This window comes from Littorina saxatilis, linkage group LG6, assembly GCF_037325665.1.
Source record: "Littorina saxatilis isolate snail1 linkage group LG6, US_GU_Lsax_2.0, whole genome shotgun sequence".
Lineage (NCBI taxonomy): Eukaryota > Metazoa > Mollusca > Gastropoda > Littorinimorpha > Littorinidae > Littorina > Littorina saxatilis.
Window position 1 is genome coordinate 24,721,546 of NC_090250.1, and position 22,500 is coordinate 24,744,045.

Below are 22,500 nucleotides of genomic sequence, written 5' to 3' on the forward strand. Positions count from 1 at the left end.
GATGTAGAATAAGATGAACGTAAATTTGGATCGTTTTATATATAAAAAAAATGTTTTTACAATTTTCAGATTTTTAATGACCAAATATTTAAGCCACCAAGCTGAAATGCAATACCGAAGTCCGGCCTTCGTCGAAGATTGCTTTACAAAAATTTCAATCAATTTGATTGAAAACTGAGGGTGTGACAATGCCGCATCAACTTTTACAAAAAGCCGGATATGACGTCATTAAAAGTATTTATCGAAAAAAAGAAAAAAACTTCTGGGGATATCATTCCCAGGAACTCTCATGTCAAATTTCATAAAGATCGGTCCAGTAGTTTGGTCTGAATCGCTCTACACACGCACAGACACAGACACACACAGACACAGACACACACACAGACACACACACACACACATACACACACACACACACACACACACACACACACACACACACACACATACATACACATACACCACGACCCTCGTCTCGATTCCCCCTCTATGTTAAAACATTTAGTCAAAACTGGACTAAATGTAAAAATACTGCCTAGTAGTATAGAAAATACACGTAAACACGTAATGTAAACTTTGTTGAATTTTGATATGTGTACACGAAACTGTTATTTGTAGTGTAATGAATGTTTCCAGACAATTGTGCATTGCTTGACCCAAAAATACCTGGTAATTTTAAGACAAGAAAAGATACTTCACTTCAAATATATCTTGTGTCGGATATTCGCACTATATACAGTCGACCAACCAAAAGTGGTGATTAACGACAGGTGGTCGCCATGGAAAAGTAAACTACACAGAAAATACTTTGACGGGCGTCCTGTTAGGTGGTCATAATGGGAAGGTAGTTGTTATATGGAGGTGGTCGCTAGAGCAGGTTTGACTACATTAGGATATATACAAAGATCAAGTCATTGCTAACTTGCGATTTTATTTTGATGCTGACCTCAACTCTTTAGTCTTACCAGGCGTGAGTGTGTCCTTGTGTTGCAGAACCCGACCCCGCCAGGGTAGGTTAGACTCCAAATGATTCAAAGATCAAGTCATTGCGAACATTCGATTTGATTTTGATGCTGACCTGAACGCTTTAGTCTTACCAGGTGTTTGTGTTCTTGTGTTGCAGACCCCGACTCCACCTACCTGAGTTTTGCCAACCCCAACTACTGCTACGAGGACCAACTCAACTCCAACGGCCTGAAGAGTCCTGTGGACGACGACAGTTCCCTGTCCATTGGCAAGCTGGTCGTGGCCGACAGTGCTGCCACCGACAAACAACACAGGTAAGCCAACACCTGCCAGATATATAACAGCTTTGATGGTGCTCTGAGTTGCAGATTGGTGTTGTTTTCTCTCTTCTTTTTTTCCTTCTTTTTATTTGAAATAATGACAGGCCAAGGAATGTAACACATTCAAGCCTAGGGCGCAGTCAAAAAAATAATTCAGAAAAGCGCACTTTCCTGTTAAACGCGATATGCAACTGCGCTAGATAGGCTTGTCATGTCACTTCAAGCGAGCAATGGTGTAGTGCTTTCAGTTTTATTCTGTGAGTTCGTCTGATTGACTGAATTAATTAATTTCGCTTTACGTGACTTGTTTTACCTCCGGACGGACAGTTACAACTAGAATATAGGTACAGAGCTTTCCCCAAGCAGAGGGCAATGGCATTCTGTATTTGCGTACATGCTACTTACTTTTTATCGTGACCGTTTGAAGAAATAACTTCATCATTGTTGACTTTGATCTGTATTACCCCTGCTGCACTCTAAAATTGAGGTGTTCCACTTTTGAACACCCTAGTGTTTACCATGTGTGCTACTATTGCTAGTAGAATTATGCACAGTGTCTCACTGTGTTCAAAATTGATTGCAGTAAGGGTGTTCAAAAGTGGACCACTTCAGCTTAGATTGTGCCAAAAGAAACAATGCAGTTAACAATGTTAGTACACTCTTTGACTGCAATTTATGTTCCTTATATGGTCAAACGCGTCATTTTTAATTTCAATATAAGGTAAAAGGTGGTAGAAAGCTTGGGAAAAACCGGGGAAACCATGCTGTAACTTTCTGAGCATGCGCTTTGGGGAGCTAAACAATTGTGTGATATTATTATTTCTCCTCTGTTCACAGTGACTACTCGTCAGCCGAGGCGACACCGTCCAGCCCTGACCGCTCCTTCGTGCTTCAGAAGCTCAACAGCCCGTCGGATGGCGAAGACACCGACGACGATACCTCCAGCCTGGAGCCCGACGACGGTGAACACGACGACGACTCCGAGATGACCCATAACCTGCTGGGTAGTAAAGAGGATGTGCGCGAGGAGGAGGGGGAAGAGGAGGGAGAGGAGACTACGTACGCCGTGCCGGATAACGGGGGGAGTAAGAAGAGCCGGGGGATCCTTGGCTACCTGGCCATGCTGGAGCAGCAGGCCAAGGGTCGGACGATCAACGTGGACATGCCGGACTCGCCGGACGACGGACTCGGAGCGTGCACGCCGGACGACGTATTGCCGGACCGCGTTGCTGTGGAGGAGGAGTCCCCTGCGAATGAGAAGTGAGTGAAGGATTGTGTGTGTGTGTGTATGTATGTGTGTTTCACGATTTCCTTTCGGGGGCGGAGGGGGTATCAACTATATGGGTGGGATAAGACCAAACCGCCAAATGGTCACATACCAAACATGAACACCCGAACTGGTTGCTGATGTGCGTTGAAATTGTTTGATGAATATAGTGGCTTTTACCAAATCCATTCATAAAAAAAATGTCCACTGTGCACAGAGAGCGCCCAGGCTGTTGACTTGTTTGTAAGTGACCAATTGGAAGGATGGTCTTTTCCCCATGTTAAAGCCTGGCCACATCTGAAACAGTGAGCCGATGTTTGCACGGGAAGGAGTGTGCCTTCCAGACTATCTGTTAATTACATCTGTACATTTTCCGCCATTTTAAGACTCCCTTTTCTTTAAAGACCCTTCCGCTACCGACGTATTAAAAATAGAGCCGCTTATAGCTATTACAGGCACTATTTGACCTCATGCATGCGGACCGCTACGTTCAATAGTGGGTTCCACTATGGGCTATGGGCACCACAGCGCTATGAAACCCTTAAAGTATGTACTGGCTATGCATTTGGGTCCTGAGTTTTACATTTTAGGCTACTCTTACACTGTGCCGAATTGCCCTTGCGAATAGCATTTTCCAATAATTCACAATGATCGGGACATGGTCGCAAGACTTTCGTAAAGGTTCTTAACTATTCCTTACAATTCGTCTCTTGTTTTGAACATAGCAACTTGCTCCTAATATTCGCAAGGAAGTCATATTGCTATTTTTTTCGCAACGTACTCGTTAGTACTCGCAAGACATAAATGTAATCATCGCAATGTATTCGTGGTGCTAGCAAGCCATTCGCAACCATTCGTTATGCCTGTCTTTACATTGTGCCGAATATCCTTGCGAATATGAACATGTTGTATTCGGCAAAAAAATAGACACATGGATGATGGACATGAATAATATAGAAAATTGGAAGCCTTACCAATCCTTGCGAATGTCTTACAAATGGTTGCGAGTGCTTGCGAATATGTTCCGATCATTGAGAATACACACGCATCAAAATCGCCGTTTAGTTGCAAGACGTTTGCAAGATATTCTTACTGTTTTCAAAACATTCGCAAGCAATTGCAGTCACTCGCAAGCATTCGTAAGGCTTTCGCAACATTCTTATGAATTGGGAAGAAATGGTCAAAACATTCCTGAGAAATTCGTAATGAATTCGCAACCATTCGCAAGATGTTGGCAAAATGTGCACGAATAAAATCCTTACGAATGCTTGCGAGCGCTACGCATACCTTTACGATGATTACGAATGGTTTGCGAATACTTAGAGTACGTTGCGAAACATTCAGAATATGACTTCCTTGCGAATATTAGGAGCATGTTGCTAATGTTCGCAAACAGAGACGAATGGTGGCGAATTGTTAAGAACATTTACGAATGTCTTGTGACCATGTCTCGATCATTACGAGTTATCGGCGAATTCTATTCGCAAGGGCAATTCGCCAGAGTGTAAGAGCAACATTACGAACAATGCGAATTGCATACTCGTTTTATTCGTAAAATGTTTGCAAGCACTCGCAACACTACTCGCAACGTTCGTAATAGATCCGTATATGGATTCGTACACAATCGCAATGATCGGTAGACATTCGCAAGCAGTCGCAACCATTCGTATGACATTCGCAAGGATTCGTAAGCCTTCGATTTTTCTCTGTTTTTTCCTGTCCATTCGTCTCTTTTTTGGCCGAATACAACATTTTCATATTCGTAAGGATATACGGCACAGTGTAAGGCAGGCTTTAGGAGAGGGGTTCCGCTGTACACCTCCTTCAACAACAAATAACCTCTCATCTATAGGTTCGAAGACGGTACGGACATCAACTCGCCGGATTCCAACGACAGCGGCATTCAGTCGGACAACCGTTCCGACGACGGCGTCAGTCACGTTCGCGGCCCTGTCAACGACGACATTTATGCCGTTGTCCAGAAGAAGGACAAGAAAGATGCTCCGGTCGCCGAACAGCTTGACACTCCTGATGGTGTGTACGAGGTAAGATGGCTTCACTTTTATTTCCCTCCGTATTTGTGCATTGAAGATTGTTATCTTCTAAAGACGTCAGTATTGGACGACTGTGAGTAAGTACATCTCCAAACCCTAACAATTGCTTGCTGAATTAAACGGGGGAGAAGATTATTCAGATCATGGCCATTGCAATCTCCCCAAACCCGCGGCCTCCCTTCTCGACCGCTCCGCTTCTGAACTTCCCTTTGTATTTTTACCAACCGTGTCTTTTTCTTTTCCAGAATCATAATCTCTCATTGTCTGTCTGTCTGTCTGTCTGTCTGTCTGTCTGTCTGTCTGTATGTCTGTATGTCTGTCTGTATGTCTGTCTGTATGTCTGTCTGTATGTATGCCTGTATGTCTGTCTGTGTCTCACTCTCAATCTCTCTCTCTCGCTCCAACAGAGCCCCCCTTACCTGGAGTCCCTCCCCTCACCCCCAACCACCCTTCTACGTGTCAAACGTGCTTCCTGAAGCTTCCCTGCCTCCCTTTTCCTCTCTCCGACCCCCCCTCCCCCCCCCCCCCCCCCCCGTGTCTTTTTGTCTCCCCCCTCCTTCCCCTCTTCGCTCTTCGCACCCCCTCCCCTCCCTCCACCGAAGTATACATGCAGACAGGCTGTTACATATCATTGAGGGAATCATGGTGTATGAGAGGCGGTGCACCTTGTGCACCTTGATTGCATGACGATGTTGACGTTCTCTGTTCCCGTTGCCTGAAATTGTGCTGATATGATGTCTGTTTGTCTATAGGGTGGGAATGATGAGAAGGCCGGGGATTCCAGCTCTCAGACTGAGGTCTTGCCCCCTGGATGGCAAAAGCACGAAGGTAAGTCAAAGTTGTTGTTTTTTACCTGTGTGTGTGTAGGGGGGGGGGGGGGGGCTTGTGTGTGTGTGTCTGTGTGTGTGTCTATATATATGTGTGTGTGTGTGTGTGTGTGTGTGTGTGTGTGTGTCAGTCTGTCGTTTTGATCGACTCTGTCCGTCCGTTCGTATGCGTACATGCATGCACATGTATATAATTATGTGTTTTGTTCGTCTGCCTTCCTCTTGTGGTCTGTGCCAATTTTGAATTAGGAAATGAATGATAGAGAGGAGAAAGTCTGTTTGTCCGTTTACTTGCGTGCGTGCGTTCAGTTGTGTTTCTGTGTGCCTGTCTGTTTATCTGTCCCGCCTCTCTGTCTGTGAGCTCGTGAGAGTGTTCGTAGTGAAGAGTTTGATAGCGATGAGGGATGGAAAGTTCAGAACAGCAGCCACCGTGGTCGAACGGTTATGAGTTCTGCCCATGAAAGTTGGAAGCGTTCTAATAGCTACTAGTCGTCCAACCGTCTTCCTTGGGTCTGATCATCCATCCGCGTACTGTTGTACTTCACAAGATTTCTAAATAACGGGAGCAGTGGCAACAAACGTGGTATCGTTTATTATCAGAAGAGGATACTTCTTTTGTAACATTTACTCTTGCTCTTGCCCTTTTATTTTATTTTATTTATTCTAATCTTTATTATTTTTGGTTGTGTGGTCGTCTGTTTACTTGGTGAAGGAATAAACATAATTAAGCTACCGGATAATGCACTTTCAAAAAATACTTTATGCATTCCGTTTTGCTTTCATTTTTGACTCACGTGCGAAGCAAAAGTGAGTCTATGTACTCACCCGAGTCGTCCGTCCGTCCGTCCGTCCGGACGTCCGGCCGTCCGTCCGTCCGGACGTCCGTCCGGAAAACTTTAACGTTGGATATTTCTTGGACACTATTCAGTCTATCAGTACCAAATTTGGCAAGATGGTGTATGATGACAAGGCCCCAAAAAACATACATAGCCTCTTGACCTTGCTTCAAGGTCAAGGTCGCAGGGGCCATAAATGTTGTCTAAAAAACAGCTATTTTTCACATTTTTCACATTTTCTCTGAAGTTTTTGAGATTCAATACCTCACCTATATATGATATATAGGTCAAAGTAAGCCCCATCTTTTGATACCAGTTTGGTTTACCTTGCTTCAAGGTCAAGGTCACAGGAGCTCTTCAAAGTTGGATTGTATACATATTTTGAAGTGACCTTGACCCTGAACTATGGAAGATAACTGTTTCAAACTTAAAAATTATGTGGGGCACATGTTATGCTTTCATCATGAGACACATTTGGTCACATATGATCAAGGTCAAGGTCACTTTGACCCTTATGAAATGTGACCAAAATAAGGTAGTGAACCACTAAAAGTGACCATATCTCATGGTAGAAAGAGCCAATAAGCACCATTGTACTTCCTATGTCTTGAATTAACAGCTTTGTGTTGCATGACCTTGGATGACCTTGACCTTGGGTCAAGGTCACATGTATTTTGGTGGGAAAAATGTGTAAAGCAGTTCTTAGTGTATGATGTCATTGCTAGGTTTAGTTATTTGACCTTGACCCTGAAGGTCAAGGTCATGTAAAGGTCAAGGTTAAGCATGTGAGTCGTATGGGCTTTGCCCTTCTTGTTAAGATTCTTTTTCAAAATCAAATGTCAGAAAAGGCCAGAGGAAAAGATGAGATGGAAACATGCCAGAATAAAAGCTAAATCCAAGCGAATTGAGACGTGCGTCAATTGATGGTTCTGCAATCGCCTCCCACAAGTGTATTGTGGCAGCAGAGTAGTCGTGTTTTTGTGATCAAACTGTGTGTGTTGTTTCCCGCGCCCTTCCATTTATTTCTCTTGTTTGCTCATCACTTCACTGGTGACAGATGGCTTTTAGCGACCTTTTGCTCTCTTGTAAGCGATGTGCATGCGAATATCGAGAAATGCACGATGTATAGAACTGTGCATGGGTGTTGATGTATGTCAATGCAGGGAATTGTGTGTGCATGTTGGTTTTTTTTTTCGCAGCGCGTTTGTTAGTGTATTTGTGAGTGTGTGTGTGTGTATGTGCGTGCAAATGTGCGTGTGTGCATAAGTGCGTGTGAGTGTGTGTGTGTGTGTGTGTGTGTGTGTGTGTGTGTGTGTGTGTGTGTGTGTGCGAGCGTGCGTGTGTGTGTGAGTGTGTGTTTAACGTGAAATAAGGATTAATATCGGTGCGCGGATGAGAAGTTGGGCCTAATACTGATGATATTGGAACGCGACAAATCACAAGACACATGTCTATGCGTGTAAGTGTGTCTGTCCGCTTGTCGGTCTGTCTTTGAATCCTTCAAGGAGTTTAAGACCACGGGCAACAATACAAGCGTCCTCACCGCCCATACCATTCACACACACACACACACACGCACACGCATCACCCTCCCCCTCCCCCCCTACACACGTCATCTTTCGACCAGTTAAAACATGTAGAGAATGAAGAGGATTGAACGTGTGTTTGTGAGCAATTGAGATAATTTTCAGCCGCTGTTCCCCTGAGTTTAGCACAAGCTTAAGTCCGAGATTGGATGTCAGAGAAAATCCAGAAATACACTGTCAGAGACATTAGGGTGGCTTAATACAGCCACAGCGGAGGAGGAGGGGGGGATTGAGGAGGGGGGGATTGATGAGAGAAGGAGAGAGGGGAAGAGCGAGTGAGAGAGAGAGAGAGAGTGACACACAGGCACACACACAGACACACCACACAGATACACACATACACACACACACAACACACACACACACAGACGGACTGACTCAGTAGGAGTGAGAGAGCGCGCTAGAGAGGTTGGGGGAGAGAGAAAGACAGACTGTCTCTGCCTGACTGACTGACTGACTAGCTGAGAGAGAGAGAGAGAGAGAGAGAGAGAGAGAGAGAGAGAGAGAGAGAGAGAGAGAGAGAGAGAGAGAATGCAATTCCACGAGAGAGCGCATGCTCCGATGTGAGATCATAGGCTTTAGAAACGCTATCAGGAGATTTAGTTCTGGGAGTGAAAAGAAGGAGAAGAAGAAGAAAAAAATAGGAGGGGAAAAAAACAAATAGGAATAGAAGAAGGAAACACCAAAGTCGAGATGCAAAAATGTGTGTGGCTAACCACGCAATTTTGCCATTTCATTTCCATGCAGGCGTTTATGTTAGCGGGTGTTGTTTTGCGTATGTGGGAGTTCAGAGCAATTTGTTAGCATCTCTTTCCTGTCTATAACCCACAAGAAAGGAAAGAAAATAGTGAAAGGATGACGCGATCTGGTTTAAATGGGATTTAGGCTTTTTTTTCGCAATAAGACTCGGGGGGAAAATCCTCTTTCGATCATTTTAATGCTTCATTGGATGACTTCCTGAAATGCGGTTTCTTTGACCGTGAAAAAGTTTAATGCACACTTTACATTTGTCGGTACGCATGCGGGTAGGAATGTCGCAGAATGAAAGGGAAGACATGCAAAAGTTGTTGATGGCTTGCGCGCACACGTTAACACCCACACAAACACACACACACACAAACGCACGCACACACACACACACACACACACACACACACACACACACACACACACACATACACACACGCACATTCATACACACACAGGCACGCACATACACGCAGGCACGCACGCGCGCACACACACACACACACACACACACACACACACACACACACATATATATATATATATATATATATATAGATGCACACACTCTCCCTCTGTGTCTTTCAGAATATGGCCAGATTTAAGACGGTTTGACTTCTTGTACGAGAAGTTAACGTGAGGTGACAGTAAACGATGCTGTAATGACGTGCTTGTGGGTGGTTTTTAACCGCGTCGTGTCGGCTGATTGAAACGTGCGAGGAATTAGCTGTCGTGCACTTAGCTTGTGTGTTTTGTTTTCACCCACACACACTGGCGCGTGCGGATAGGCACACCTCATAGTAGGGAGACATAGCAGCGATGGTCGGTCGATGGTGGAGGTGGGTCCGTGACGTCATAATCGGGTCACATTCAAAGAATCAAACGGTGCATATGGCTACAAACAAAAAAAAAAGATTTATGCACAGTCCTGCACAGTCTTTGTTGTCAAGATTTCATGACTACTTTTGGCACTTCCGCCGAAAAGTACGCCCTCTTAAAATGACACTTGTGAATCTCGGCCGCCGATTGGAAAAAAGCAAACAGCAGAGTTTTCGTTTTGGACACGCGCGCACACACAAACACACACAAGGGCACGGATTTCTGCGCATCACTTCTTTGAGTCACTCCTCAGCGACACCGATCTGTTCCGGTCATACGCGAGAACTTGCGCGTGCTACTCCAAAGCGGTTATAGCTTAACAGAAGAACAGCTGGAATCTAATCAAAAGAGAATAGAAAAAGGTGAATCACGAATTAGCACGAATGCAAACATCAGTGTATTCAATTACTGCAAAATGCTGCATTTAAATAGACAAACTGTAGAAGTGTGAGTGGAACAATGCCAAGCCAAAAACATTGTTTTTGTGGAAATGCGTGTCTGTGTGTTTGTCATGTGGTCATGATTTCGTGTTGGATTAAATGTCGAGAGGCTTTCACCAATGGCGCCGTGACCTCGTTTTGATCAGCGTGGTGAAGTACTTTCCGTTTTGTCTCGAATGCATCGCCCATTCTCAGAAAAACAAATTTGATTTTGATTGAATTACAGCTTTCTCTCGATCACTTAAATTAATTTATTTACGATTCTGAATCCTTTGGATCAGACCGCACAAAATCGGTCATGTCTCGTGTCCACCTACTCCTATATGCACGCCATTCAGATTAACCCTGCTCGCCATGCACACAACAACAATGGCCAGATTCTTTTTAACAATTTAAGTGAATCAAATGAAGCGAAGTAAGGTGAGAGTCGCAGAGAGCTGACAGCTGTCACCCATGAACACAAATCTTCGTAATTGCTAGGTTCTGACGGTCGTTTTAAATATAGACCTCCCCCATCCCCGTACAACCCCCTCCCCCCCCCCCTCCCCCAAGAAAAAAAAGAGAAAAAAAACACTAGCCCAATCTCTCAATATCATGTTTTGATCATTGCTGTTGAGTTCCAGACCGCTGCGAACAAAGCTCTATGTCAAGCGGAATAAGATAAATGACCTGTCGTTTCCACCTCGCTTCCACCCTCAGTCCGTCATTTCCCTTACAATCAGCAGGTTAATTTATTTTCCTTTCCCCGCGTCGTTACGTCATGCATGCTCCACCGAACAACAGTTATCCACCTTATCACTTGTCACGGTAACGTTCCACCCCGATCACATTTTGTGACCGTTAATTGTCACAGTCGTTATTTACGAGCTGACCAGAGCATAGGGGTTTTGTTTTACTGTCTTCAGTATCAAGGCAAGTCTAGTGACAACTCCTTCTCTATCTGCTAAATTTACGGCCATGGAATTACTCCCTGGGCCATGCTTTTCATCACTGAATTCATTCTGCTGATTTCCGTCAACAAATAATTTCGTTTGAACAGCGTTTTGTGTTAAAGAACTTGGGGCTTGCCGCTTGGGTGCGTCGTGGATTGATAAGCGAATGAGGTTTGGTCTTGGACAGTTGGTTAAGGTTTTTATGTCCCTCCCGGGAGTTGGAGATGGTTGCGCGAAAACACAAATGTTGGCCACTGGCATTCTATCTTCAATCTCTGCTTAAGTGTTTGTTGTTGCCGCGGTTCTTCGCGCATCGTGATAGAATGGCCGTCAACAGTGTGCCAGAATTACCGCGACTGTAGACGTAAATGCCAGGTATTAGCGGACATCTTTTTCGGGGTGTGAACTGGTTGATTACGCCTTTGAATCGCAAACACCCTCGCGCTCGCAAATACACACACGCGCGCGCGCAAACACTCACTCACGCATGCACGCACACACTCACGCACGCATGCACGCACGCACGCACACACACACAGACACACATACACACCACACACACACACACACACCACACACACCACACACACACACACACACACACACCTCTGCCAATTGGGAGTTCAAGCTCCAGTCTTCCTCATGATCAACACACGGGCTTTTTAAATCTAATCCATGGCACATTAATAGAAAGATGTGTGCCTTGGGATAATAACAACATCAGCCGTTATTAAACCGCAGAGACTACTTTAGCAAACCGCAGAGACTACTTTAGCGCAAGTTGACGTGCGTTTCCTATCAGGAAGATGCTCTCACGGAAACTGTATTTTTGACGTTCCCATCGGAACGATGATAGCAATGTGCATGTGTGTGGGCGGGGGGGGGGGGGGGATAGACATAAGACAAAAATAAATAACGGTTTGCATCGTCATTTTTATTCTCTTGAAGGCAACGAATCGTAAAACAATGACACACAAATGTCACGTTTCAACCGGGAAAAAACACAAAGCTTATCCATTTGGAGCATGTCTGTATTCCACCATGTAACTGGTCTACCACTGTGTCATTAGACCATAATCATAGTGATAAACCATCCATTGGTCGAATGTGTCATCGGAACAAAATATCAGCAGACTACCATGTCCATCAAGAAAATCATGAAGCAGAACCACCGTGTAATTGTACGAATGGGTCATACACAATGCTGTTCGAAAACTACGTTGTCCCAAATCCAAAAAACAAATAGACTGCCAACGTTCCAAAATTCAGAATAAAAAAAAACAAGAAAGTTATGTTATTGGAACGTTATATTTGTCACAAAGCAAATCGTTACGTTCATTGACCTTCGACCCAGCGGTCTTTTAAGTGGACAGACAGACGAACACTTGTAATACAGAAAATAAACTTATCCAACAAATTGTCCAGAAGCTCGCTCGAAAGACACAAGCGAGATAAAGATCGGACAATTGCGTCCAGAGAGTTTCCGCACTCTCTTTTTCAAATTTGAGCCTTGCTCACATCCCAAGGGGGGTGTGGGGTAGGGGGCGGGGGGGGGGGGGGGGGGAGGGTGCTGGCAGGGTCTGATCTTACCTGTTATACGCATGGGTGGAATTCTTCCGGTATATATATGCCGGAAATCCGGATGCGATTATGGTCTTCTTTTTTTTCATTTGTGTGTGTGTGTGTGTGTGTGTGTGTGTGTGTGTGTGTGTGTGTGTGTGTGTGTGTGTGTGTGTGTGTGTGTGTGTGTGTGTGTGTGTGTGTGTGTGGTTAGGTTGAGGTTCAGGATTCATGACATTTGTCAGTCCCACCCATGTACTCGTCTCGTTACACGTGGTCTACCACAGCTATAGCTGTTTCGTGGCTTGCCAAGACCAAGAAAAAAATGCTCTGTGGGCAGGGTCATCCATTCACACACTTGAGCAGAGACTGCACCCCATATTAAATTAGCTAAGAAGAACATAAGCATTCAAACATGATCAAACTGAGAGTATAATAAGGTAAAAGGGTAGAAGATGGAAGAGGCCTTTCTCTGTAATTTCTCACACAATGTATAGACCCCCCCCCCCCCTCCCTCCATATACTAGGTTGGACCATTTTTCTTGAGGCTGGCGGACGGTGAGAGCTACAATCCCTGAAAGTCATCAGCTAAAAGCCTGTGGTCCTCGGCAGACTTAAACTTTCAGCCACGAATACGGAACCTTTGGGAGCTTTAGTGTATGTTTACGCTTGTCGGCACTGCCCACTAGAACATAGGTTTATTGATGATTGAGCAAGGACTTAGGGCCCCCTGTCTGACCTATATTTATGGGGTCTACATTAATTTTAGCACGGGCAACGTTAAAAGTTGCTCAGGCCTCGTCTGACCTACAAATTGACCTACAAATTGGCGTGCGTGGTAGGAGTGGACCGAAACTCGTTTGATGTATGTGTGGCTGTTAAAGGTAAAAGAAACTTGATAGTAAATGATTGCCTTGGGGTTATATTTGTCCTTTTTATGCACTTTAAGGATTCCAGTTCTTGGCAGGCATCAGTTTAAGTACACGTAGGTATAAATAAATGGTGCGAATTTGCATTCAGCTGAAACATATTGCGCACTCTGTCACTGGAAATAGTTCCAATCTTCAAGTTTACATCCCTACAGATTTTGCTGCAGAACACGCTTGGGAGATGACTTTTACCTCTGAGTTTGTCAAACCAAAGGCATACAAGACTACATTTTGATCGTCAAAACAGTCATTACCTTTGCTTATCGTTAGCGATAAGGATATTTTTTCCGAAGCTGTAGTTTTAACAAGAATCGCAGGTTTTGTGCTTTCTTTTTCAGTCGACTTAAATGTTTCATCATAAAAGTTGCACATTGCCTTATCGTTTTGTCAAATTGTATTGTGTGAGATCCATGATTCCAGGCAGATGATATATAAGCGCGCGAAAGCACTCGAACTCCAAAAGTAGACTTGCTTCGGAAGCTGTACCAGTGCGGGATATTAGTCTAAAGGAGTAGGTTGCTTCAAAGTGGCCCACTGAAACACTGGCCGGGATACTAGTCTAATCTAACGGATTAGACTTGCAAAACAATTTGTCAAGATTGACGAACTAGGGAGCAAGTCCATTTTCAGCAGTGCCAGCAGACAATCAGGGGCGGCGATCGTGTTGACGAACGAGGTACCAGCCAACTCTTGGCGGCGCGGGTTTTACATTTCTCACAACAACGGAAGAATTAACCCTCCCAGAAGAGAGCGAGACACTTCGTTTTAGTTGTATTCCATCATTATTTGGTCTCAGAAACTAGCTGTGTTCCTTTTGGAAAGACCTATAAATTGACCTCAGAATTCTCCAGATTTGAGACGGTGACTTCCTCCTAGTCATTTGTATTCTTGAGTTACTTGCCCTCGGAACCCCTTCTTTTTTGTGTGTGTGACAAAGAACTTTTTGTGGGAAAGACGAATACCAAAAAGGCAGGGGAAGAAAAAGACCTAAGAACGACAAATAAATTGACATATTTCGGAACAGGGGTGCATGTAAGGTATTGTTTGTTTGGCTACTGGGTTTTATATCGGGCTAGTCTGGGGGGGGGGGGGGGTGGTGATAGATTTGAACTAACATAGAAAGCGACACAAGAAATTGTCTTGTGTGAGGGTTTACTCAACTTCCGCTGTGTATATTTAACTGTTACTGCTTTTAAGATGGTTGATTATACCCTTGAACGCTGTAACCCACACACCATTAAATTTTACCTCGTGCCAAATGTAATATAGTCCCGACGAACAATACGAAGGCGAACTTCTTTTTTCAAGGTTGCTTGCTCAGTATCGTATCAGTTGTATTCGGTCAGTAGCTGCCTTCCCTTTTCTGAATCGAAGACTGAGCAGATTTTTTTGGTTTAATTAATGGTGTCTTCGTTGTCTATCGGTTACTGTATTCTTCACGTGTGTTTCGGCATGTCGTCATCTCAGACTTTCTCATTTCTTCTGTTGTCAGATGTTCAAGGCGCAGTCTTGATGAAGAATAAGAAAGACATTGATATTAATTCGTTCGTTCATGACTGTTAATATGGCAGTTCCATTTATGTGTGAGCAAAACCGGACATCAAGAACACTTCGGCTGCCTACCCCCGCCACTCCTTACTTCACCTAGTTCTGGAAACCAAAGACAATTTATCAGCGATGGCGGTCGATGCTATCCAATAAGGTGACCCCATCGTCCTGTTGTTCTTTCTCACGACTTCTTTACCCTCTTTGTCAACCGAATTTTAGACTGGCATCGAAAGAGAGAAACAAAAACAAATAGATAGGAACTGAATACTGCTGAACAAAACAACAAATTGATGAATTAGTTTTGTGTGTCCATCTGCAAAATATCTTTAACAAACACACACACATCCCACTCAGCGCAGTGAGCAATCAGGTTGTAGCTTTTCTCATAATTTACATTTAATGTGCATGGTTAGGTCCATTGTCCCACATTTCGAATGTGTGTGTGTGTGTGTGTGTGTGTGTGTGTGTCTGTGTGTGTGTGTGTGTGTGTGTGTGTGTGTGTGTGTGTGTGTGTGCTGGAGAGAGACAGAGAGAGACAGAGACAGAGAGAGACAGAGACACAGAGAGAGAGAAATCACTGAGAAACAAGTTGTGTGATTTTCGTTCAGTTACAAAAGCAAAGAAAAATCTTCCAGTTCCGTCTCTCTGGAATACCTCGAATCTCCCAATCTACTTTTTAATGTGACCAGTTTCTTTTTACATTTAGTCAAGTTTTGGCTAAATGTTTTAACATAGAGGGGGGAATCGAGACGAAGGTCGTGGTGTATGTGTGTGTGTCTGTGTGTGTGTAGAGCGATTCAGAGTAAACTACTGGACCGATCTTTATGAATTATTTCATGAGAGTTCCTGGGTATGAAATTCCCAGACTTTTTTTTCATTTTTTGGATAAATGTCTTTGATTGACGTCATATCCGGCTTTTTGTAAAAAGTTGAGGCGGCACTGTCACACCCTCATTTTTGAATCAAATTGATTGAAATTTTGGCCAAGCAATCTTCGACGAAGGCCGGACTTCGGTATCGCATTTCAGCTTTGTGGCTTAAAAATTAATTAATGACTTTGGTCATTAAAAATCTGAAAATTGTAAAAAAAAAAATTTGTTTTATAAAACGATCCAAATTTACGTTCATCTTATTCTTCATCATTTCCTGATTCCAAAAACATATAAGTATGTTATATTCTGATTAAAAACAAGCTCTGAAAATTAAAAATATAAAAATTATGATCAAAATTAAATTTTCGAAATCAATTTAAAAACACTTTCATCTTATTCCTTGTCGGTTCCTGATTCCAAAAACATATAGATATGATATGTTTGGATTAAAAACACGCTCAGAAAGTTAAAACGAAGAGAGGTACAGTAAAGCGTGCTATGAAGCACAGCGCAACCGCTACCGCGCCAAACAGGCTCGTCACTTTCACTGCCTTTTGCACTAGCGGCGGACTACGTTCAGTTTTATTCTGTGAGTTCCACAGCTTGACTAAATGTAGTAATTTCGCCTTACGCGACTTGTTTTAAACTGCCGAAAGCAGAGTTGACAGGTCAATTTCCATGAGTCACTGAAGCAGAGAGTAAGTCCTTCGATGAGTAAGTGAAGCACATGGTAAGTTCTTAAATCGATCATTGAAGCACACAATAAGTTCTCTTACTGACCCGCTCTTCAGTCTCAAGATGTTTCAGTGGTCTTGAAGCTGTCATCCGTCTGATGCAAGCGTTTCTTGTGGATGAGACAAGATCATAGTCTACGATGCTTCTCTGTATAGGAGGAAGATGACAGTATCTTTAAAAGGATTGTTTTACTGTCTGTGACTGGCGAATATAGGTTAGTCTGGGGAAGTATGGGACGCGGGATTAAGTGTCACGTTTTGATTGAAGTCCTATGTCCTCAGGGAGTTGCAGCCGGATATGTTTGATGTGTTTTTGCGTGCCCTTTTTAATACTAATGTAGTTATTTTTCTTCTTGTCTATAGATATGTTTCTGCGTGTGGCTCCTTCACCCCCCACTACCCCACCCCCCTCTTTTACCCCAGTCTCTCATGCCCCTAACCCCCCACCCCATGTGTGCCCCTCAACGCTTGTACATATAGTACTTTCCACGATTCTGCTCTTATTTTGGGTCCCGAAATTGACATAATTTGCTTTTCGAATTTCGTTCTTGCTGTGGAATTTGTGTGTCACGCAGACTATTTTAAATACGATGAGTGTATGTAAGCATTCACAAAACTAGCTCCTAATTTCTTTTATAGAAACTGATCTCCCTTTTTTCTGTTTTCTGTTTTCTTGAGATGGTCACGTTTCCAACGGTGGTTCATATGATTTGGGGGGAGGGGGGGGGGGAGATACTCGTGCGTTTGTCTATCTGTGTGTCAATATGACTTCGTTCGCGGGTGTGGGGATAGTAGATGTACGGGGTTGCAATATATGTTTGTCCATGTCTGTGTTCGTGTCAGTATGCCTTGACCGTGCATCTGTATAGATCTACATATAAGGCTTTCTTACAAGAAAGTGATGGATATTTTTGTTCATGATTTTTCAGACGAAGATGGCCCTTACTACTGGCACATCAAGAGCGGCACCATCCAGAGAGACCCTCCTCCCCCCGCTCCCCCAGATGGCCCCACCCTCTGCTCCGCCGCCACTGTCCGCTCCATCTCCATCAACAGTGACTCGGTGAGTTTTATCAGTCATCGTTCAATTTATGGTTGTCTCTGCTGGATGACAGTCCAAGTTTGTGTGTGGGACTGGGAGGACCGGGAGGGTGGTTCGGGTGTTGGAGAGGGTAAGTGAGTGGGTGGGTGTGGGGCGAGGGCATGTGTTTGTGTGTGTGTGGTTGTGTGTGTGTGGGTGGGTGTGTGTGTGGGAGGACCGGGAGGGTGGTTTGGGTGTTGGAGAGGGTAAGTGAGTGGATGGGTGTGGGGCGAGGGCATGTGTTTGTGTGTGGGTGGTTGTGTGTGTGTGGGTGAGTGTGTGTGTGTGTGGGAGGACCGGGAGGGTGGTTTGGGTGTTGGAGAGGGTAAGTGAGTGGGTGGGTGTGGGGCGAGGGCATGTGTTTGTGTGTGGGTGGTTGTGTGTGTGTGGGTGGGGGTGTGTGTGTGTGTGGGAGGACCGGGAGGGTGGTTCGGGTGTTGGAGAGGGTAAGTGAGTGGGTGGGTGTGGGGCGAGGGCATGTGTTTGTGTGTGGGTGGTTGTGTGGGTGGGGGTGTGTGTGTGTGTGGGAGGACCGGGAGGGTGGTTTGGGTGTTGGAGAGGGTAAGTGAGTGGGTGGGTGTGGGGCGAGGGCATGTGTGTGTGGGTGGTTGTGTGTGTGGGTGAGTGTGTGTGTGTGTGTGTGGGAGGACCGGGAGGGTGGTTTGGGTGTTGGAGAGGGTAAGTGAGTGGGTGGGTGTGGGGCGAGGGCATGTGTTTGTGTGTGGGTGGTTGTGTGTGTGTGGGTGAGTGTGTGTGTGTGTGTGGGAGGACCGGGAGGGTGGTTTGGGTGTTGGAGAGGGTAAGTGTGAGTGGGTGGGTGTGGGGCGAGGGCATGTGTTTGTGTGTGTGTGGTTGTGTGTGTGTGGGTGGGTGTGTGTGTGTGTGTGGGAGGACCGGGAGGGTGGTTTGGGTGTTGGAGAGGGTAAGTGAGTGGGTGGGTGTGGGGCGAGGGCATGTGTTTGTGTGTGGGTGGTTGTGTGTGTGTGGGTGAGTGTGTGTGTGTGGGAGGACCGGGAGGGTGGTTTGGGTGTTGGAGAGGGTAAGTGTGAGTGGGTGGGTGTGGGGCGAGGGCATGTGTTTGTGTGTGTGTGGTTGTGTGTGTGTGGGTGGGTGGGTGAGTGTGTGTGTGGGTGAGTGTGTGTGTGTGGGTGGTTGTGAGTGTGGGTGTGTGTGTGGGGGGGTGTGGGTGGTTGTGTGTGTGTGGGTGGGTGAGTGTGTGTGTGTGTGGGTGAGTGTGTGTGGGTGAGTGTGTGTGTGTGGGTGAGTGTGTGTGTGTGTGTGGGAGGACCGGGAGGGTGGTTTGGGTGTTGGAGGGGGTAAGTGAGTGGGTGGGTGTGGGGCGAGGGCATGTGTTAGTGTGTGTGTGGGTGGGTGGGTGAGTGGGTGTGTGTATGTGGGTGAGTGTGTGGGTGAGTGTCTGTGTGAGTGTGTGTGTGGGTGCATGTGTGTGTGTTGGTGGGTGAGTGTGTTTGTGGGTGTGTGTGTGCGTGTGTGTGTGTGTGTGTGTGTGTGTGTGTGTGTGTGTGTGTGTGTGTGTGTGTGTGTGTGTAATTATTAGTATGTCGGTGATTGTGGGTGCGTATCTGTCTGTCTGTCTGTCTTGTCTGTCTGTCTGTGAGCGAGCTACCGTGGTTTTTGACTCACATGCGAAGCAAAAGTGAGTCTATGTACTCACCCGAGTCGTCCGTCCGTCCGTCCGTCCGTCCGTCCGTCCGTCCGTCCGGAAAACTTTAACGTTGGATATTTCTTGGACACTATTCAGTCTATCAGTACCAAATTTGGCAAGATGGTGTATGATAACAAGGCCCCAAAAAACATACATAGCATCTTGACCTTGCTTCAAGGTCAAGGTCGCAGGGGACATAAATGTTGTCTAAAAAACAGCTATTTTTTACATTTTTCCCATTTTCTCTGAAGTTTTTGAGATTGAATACCTCACCTATATATGATATATAGGGCAAAGTAAGCCCCATCTTTTGATACCAGTTTGGTTTACCTTGCTTCAAGGTCAAGGTCACAGGAGCTCTTCAAAGTTGGATTGTATACATATTTTGAAGTGACCTTGACCCTGAACTATGGAAGATAACTGTTTCAAACTTAAAAATTATGTGGGGCACATGTTATGCTTTCATCATGAGACACATTTGGTCACATATGATCAAGGTCAAGGTCACTTTGACCCTTATGAAATGTGACCAAAATAAGGTAGTGAACCACTAAAAGTGACCATATCTCATGGTAGAAAGAGCCAATAAGCACCATTGTACTTCCTATGTCTTGAATTAACAGCTTTGTGTTGCATGACCTAGGATGACCTTGACCTTGGGTCAAGGTCACATGTATTTTGGTAGGAAAAATGTGTAAAGCAGTTCTTAGTGTATGATGTCATTGCTAGGTTTAGGTCAAGCATGTGAGTCGTATGGGCTTTGCCCTTCTTGTTAAACAAGTCATCGCCTGTGTGTCACAACTGTCGTAATTCCCACGCTGCCAAAGAAATCCATGCTGTTATTGCTGTTGCAATCTTCCTCTCCAAATAATTAGTTTGTGAAAGAAGTAGTAACGGAAACATTCGAAGTGCAATAGGAAAAAATACAACGGCAAAAAGAAACGTGATGAACTTGTGTAAAAATGGAGCGAAAATTCATAAAGGGAAAATGTCACTGGGCCGAGAGAAAAAAAAAGAAAAAAAAGAAAAAAAAGAATTAGATGTTTGCTTTGTAAGTGGATAACAATCTTAGCCAGCAGAGGACACACGGAGGAGAAAGAAAATCAAAGCGGAATTGCTTTCTTTCTCATTAGTTGAAGTTTGACACTCCAGATTCTCGGAATTGAAGTTTTGAAAATTCAAATGACGACCTGGTGTTGCGGGTATCACGTCACCATTGAGAAGGCCAGCAAGACTCCCCCAGGGAAAAGAAAAGGTAGACATCAATGCGCTGTGTCGGGGGAGAGAGAAAGAGAATTGGATGTACTCCGCTCCCCTTCTCCGAGCCGAGACTTGATTAACCTTACCCAGCTGACTGAGCACAGACCGAGATGGATTTTCCCACGGACTTCTCCAAGTCTGTGATATTTTGCCCCATGGGGGAGAGGACTAGGCAATTTTTGTCACCAAGGCATGAGTAATTTGTGTTGTTCTTTCTCCCCGTTTCACCCGCAAGCCTTCTCCGTTCCCGCCGATACACTATAACGAACTGAAATTCGTTTTTCTGTCACATGACGGTTGAGCAGAATAGAATTTCTAAACGAGATGTTTTTGTTATTGGATTTCTTAATGAAAGCTTGACTTTGACTATGATCCTTCGTATGAAACATTGACTTTGATCATGATCCTTCGTATGAAACATTGACTTTGACCATGAATCTGTGCATGAAACTTTGACTTTCATCATCGTAATCCGTATAAAACCTTGTATGTCAAGGGAGGACTCGGTGCTTGGTGCATACCTTAATCAATCATCTCATTAACTTTATAAGCTAGAGCAACACATTAAAACAAAATATCGAAGAAAATATTGAAATGTAAACTTCAGCCTTCCTAGTATAAGCTTGATCAATTGAAACAAAACGCGAACGAAAGATTGAAGAAAAGATTGAACTGTATTTGTGTTGTTTTTTTTCAAACGACACGTTGCTCTTAGTCATCCAGCCGATCTTATAGCTTATCGCGCATCTAGTGCAGGAGTGATGGCAGCTAGGTCCTCAGAGGCAGAGTTGATGAACCCTGTATCCGACTGAATGAGCACTGCTGTTGAGACTGCTAGAATGGGATTTCTTTTTTCGTTTTATTAAAGCATATCACCGCCGCACTACCACCCTCCCATTCCCAGTGCGCGTCTGATGAGGGACAAGTGTTGGAGGATGAGGGTCATGCTAGGCAGAAGCGGCGTTTGTGTGTGGTATGTGTGTGTGTGTGCGCGGGTGCGTTCGTGCGTGCGTGCGTGTGTGCTTGAGGGGTTGTGGAGAGCAATTTCTTGTCAGCTAGGCATGAGTAATTTGAGTTTTGCCATCCCTATAATTGCGCACCATGCCCCCAAGACATCTTAAACCGCTTCCGTGGCTGTATAAGGTGATATCTCGGACATACACTTCATGATTGTCATAAAGAGTCAAATCAATTTTTGTTTGTTTGTTGGTGTGTGTGTTTATTTGTTTGTTTGTTGGTGTGTGTGTTTATTTGTTTGTTTGTTTCATTGTCTGTTGCAAAGTTTTCCCTTTGAGGACCTCGGTATTAGCAGTTTCTTGTCATCCAGGTATTCGTAACTTTTTTTCTCTCTCACAATCCATCTCTGTGCGTTGTAGGAAGTTTAGGCACGTTAAGCCACCTTGAGCGAGCTTGCACTTTACCTTTCAATCTTTTGGCATTAAATATTTATGAAGCAAACCAAAAGGGGTTCTTTTCTTTTCCGGATTTTTTCATTTGGAGATGTAGAATATTGTGGTCTTTGACGATGTTCAAAGTTCGTGTGTGTGTGTGTATCTCTCTCTCTCTCTCTCTCTCTCTCTCTCTCTCTCTCTCTCTCTCTCTCTCTCTCTCTCTCTCTCTCTCTCTCTCTCTCTCTCTCTCTCCAATCACACACACACACGCGCGCGAAGGCACCCCCCCACACACACACACACCCCAAAAGCAAATTACAACACCGGTGAAACGCCGCAATCTATTGTAAACTGAAAAACACATGCCTCCATGCATGCATCTACATGCGAGTGGCTGAAATGTCTCAACACTGACAGACGGTGTTCCTTCCTCGAGCTTCCCGTGCGGAGTTCAAATTGTCATTGATCAGGCTGGTGCCACATCATTAAATGCTGTTTCAAAATGTCCAGACATGTTCCATCCGGCCGCAATTTGCATGATTTTCACTCCGTGTTTGCATTCGACTCCCTCCGGTCTCCAGCTCACCTCCTGTCCTCGTGTTGAT

General features: G+C 44.7%; 1 protein-coding gene across 3 annotated transcripts in view; it reads left to right on the forward strand.

Moving 5' to 3' along the window:
• The window catches only part of LOC138968809 (protein Fe65 homolog), a 270,704-nt gene that overhangs the window by 200,861 nt on the left and 47,343 nt on the right, over positions 1 to 22,500 (forward strand). For all 3 annotated transcript variants that reach the window (XM_070341455.1, XM_070341457.1, XM_070341456.1), the window contains exons 3-7: positions 1,124 to 1,280; positions 2,124 to 2,546; positions 4,406 to 4,598; positions 5,360 to 5,435; positions 17,427 to 17,560. In XM_070341455.1, the coding sequence (XP_070197556.1) occupies positions 1,124 to 1,280; positions 2,124 to 2,546; positions 4,406 to 4,598; positions 5,360 to 5,435; positions 17,427 to 17,560 (983 nt within the window). The remainder of the gene's footprint in view (positions 1 to 1,123; positions 1,281 to 2,123; positions 2,547 to 4,405; positions 4,599 to 5,359; positions 5,436 to 17,426; positions 17,561 to 22,500) is intronic.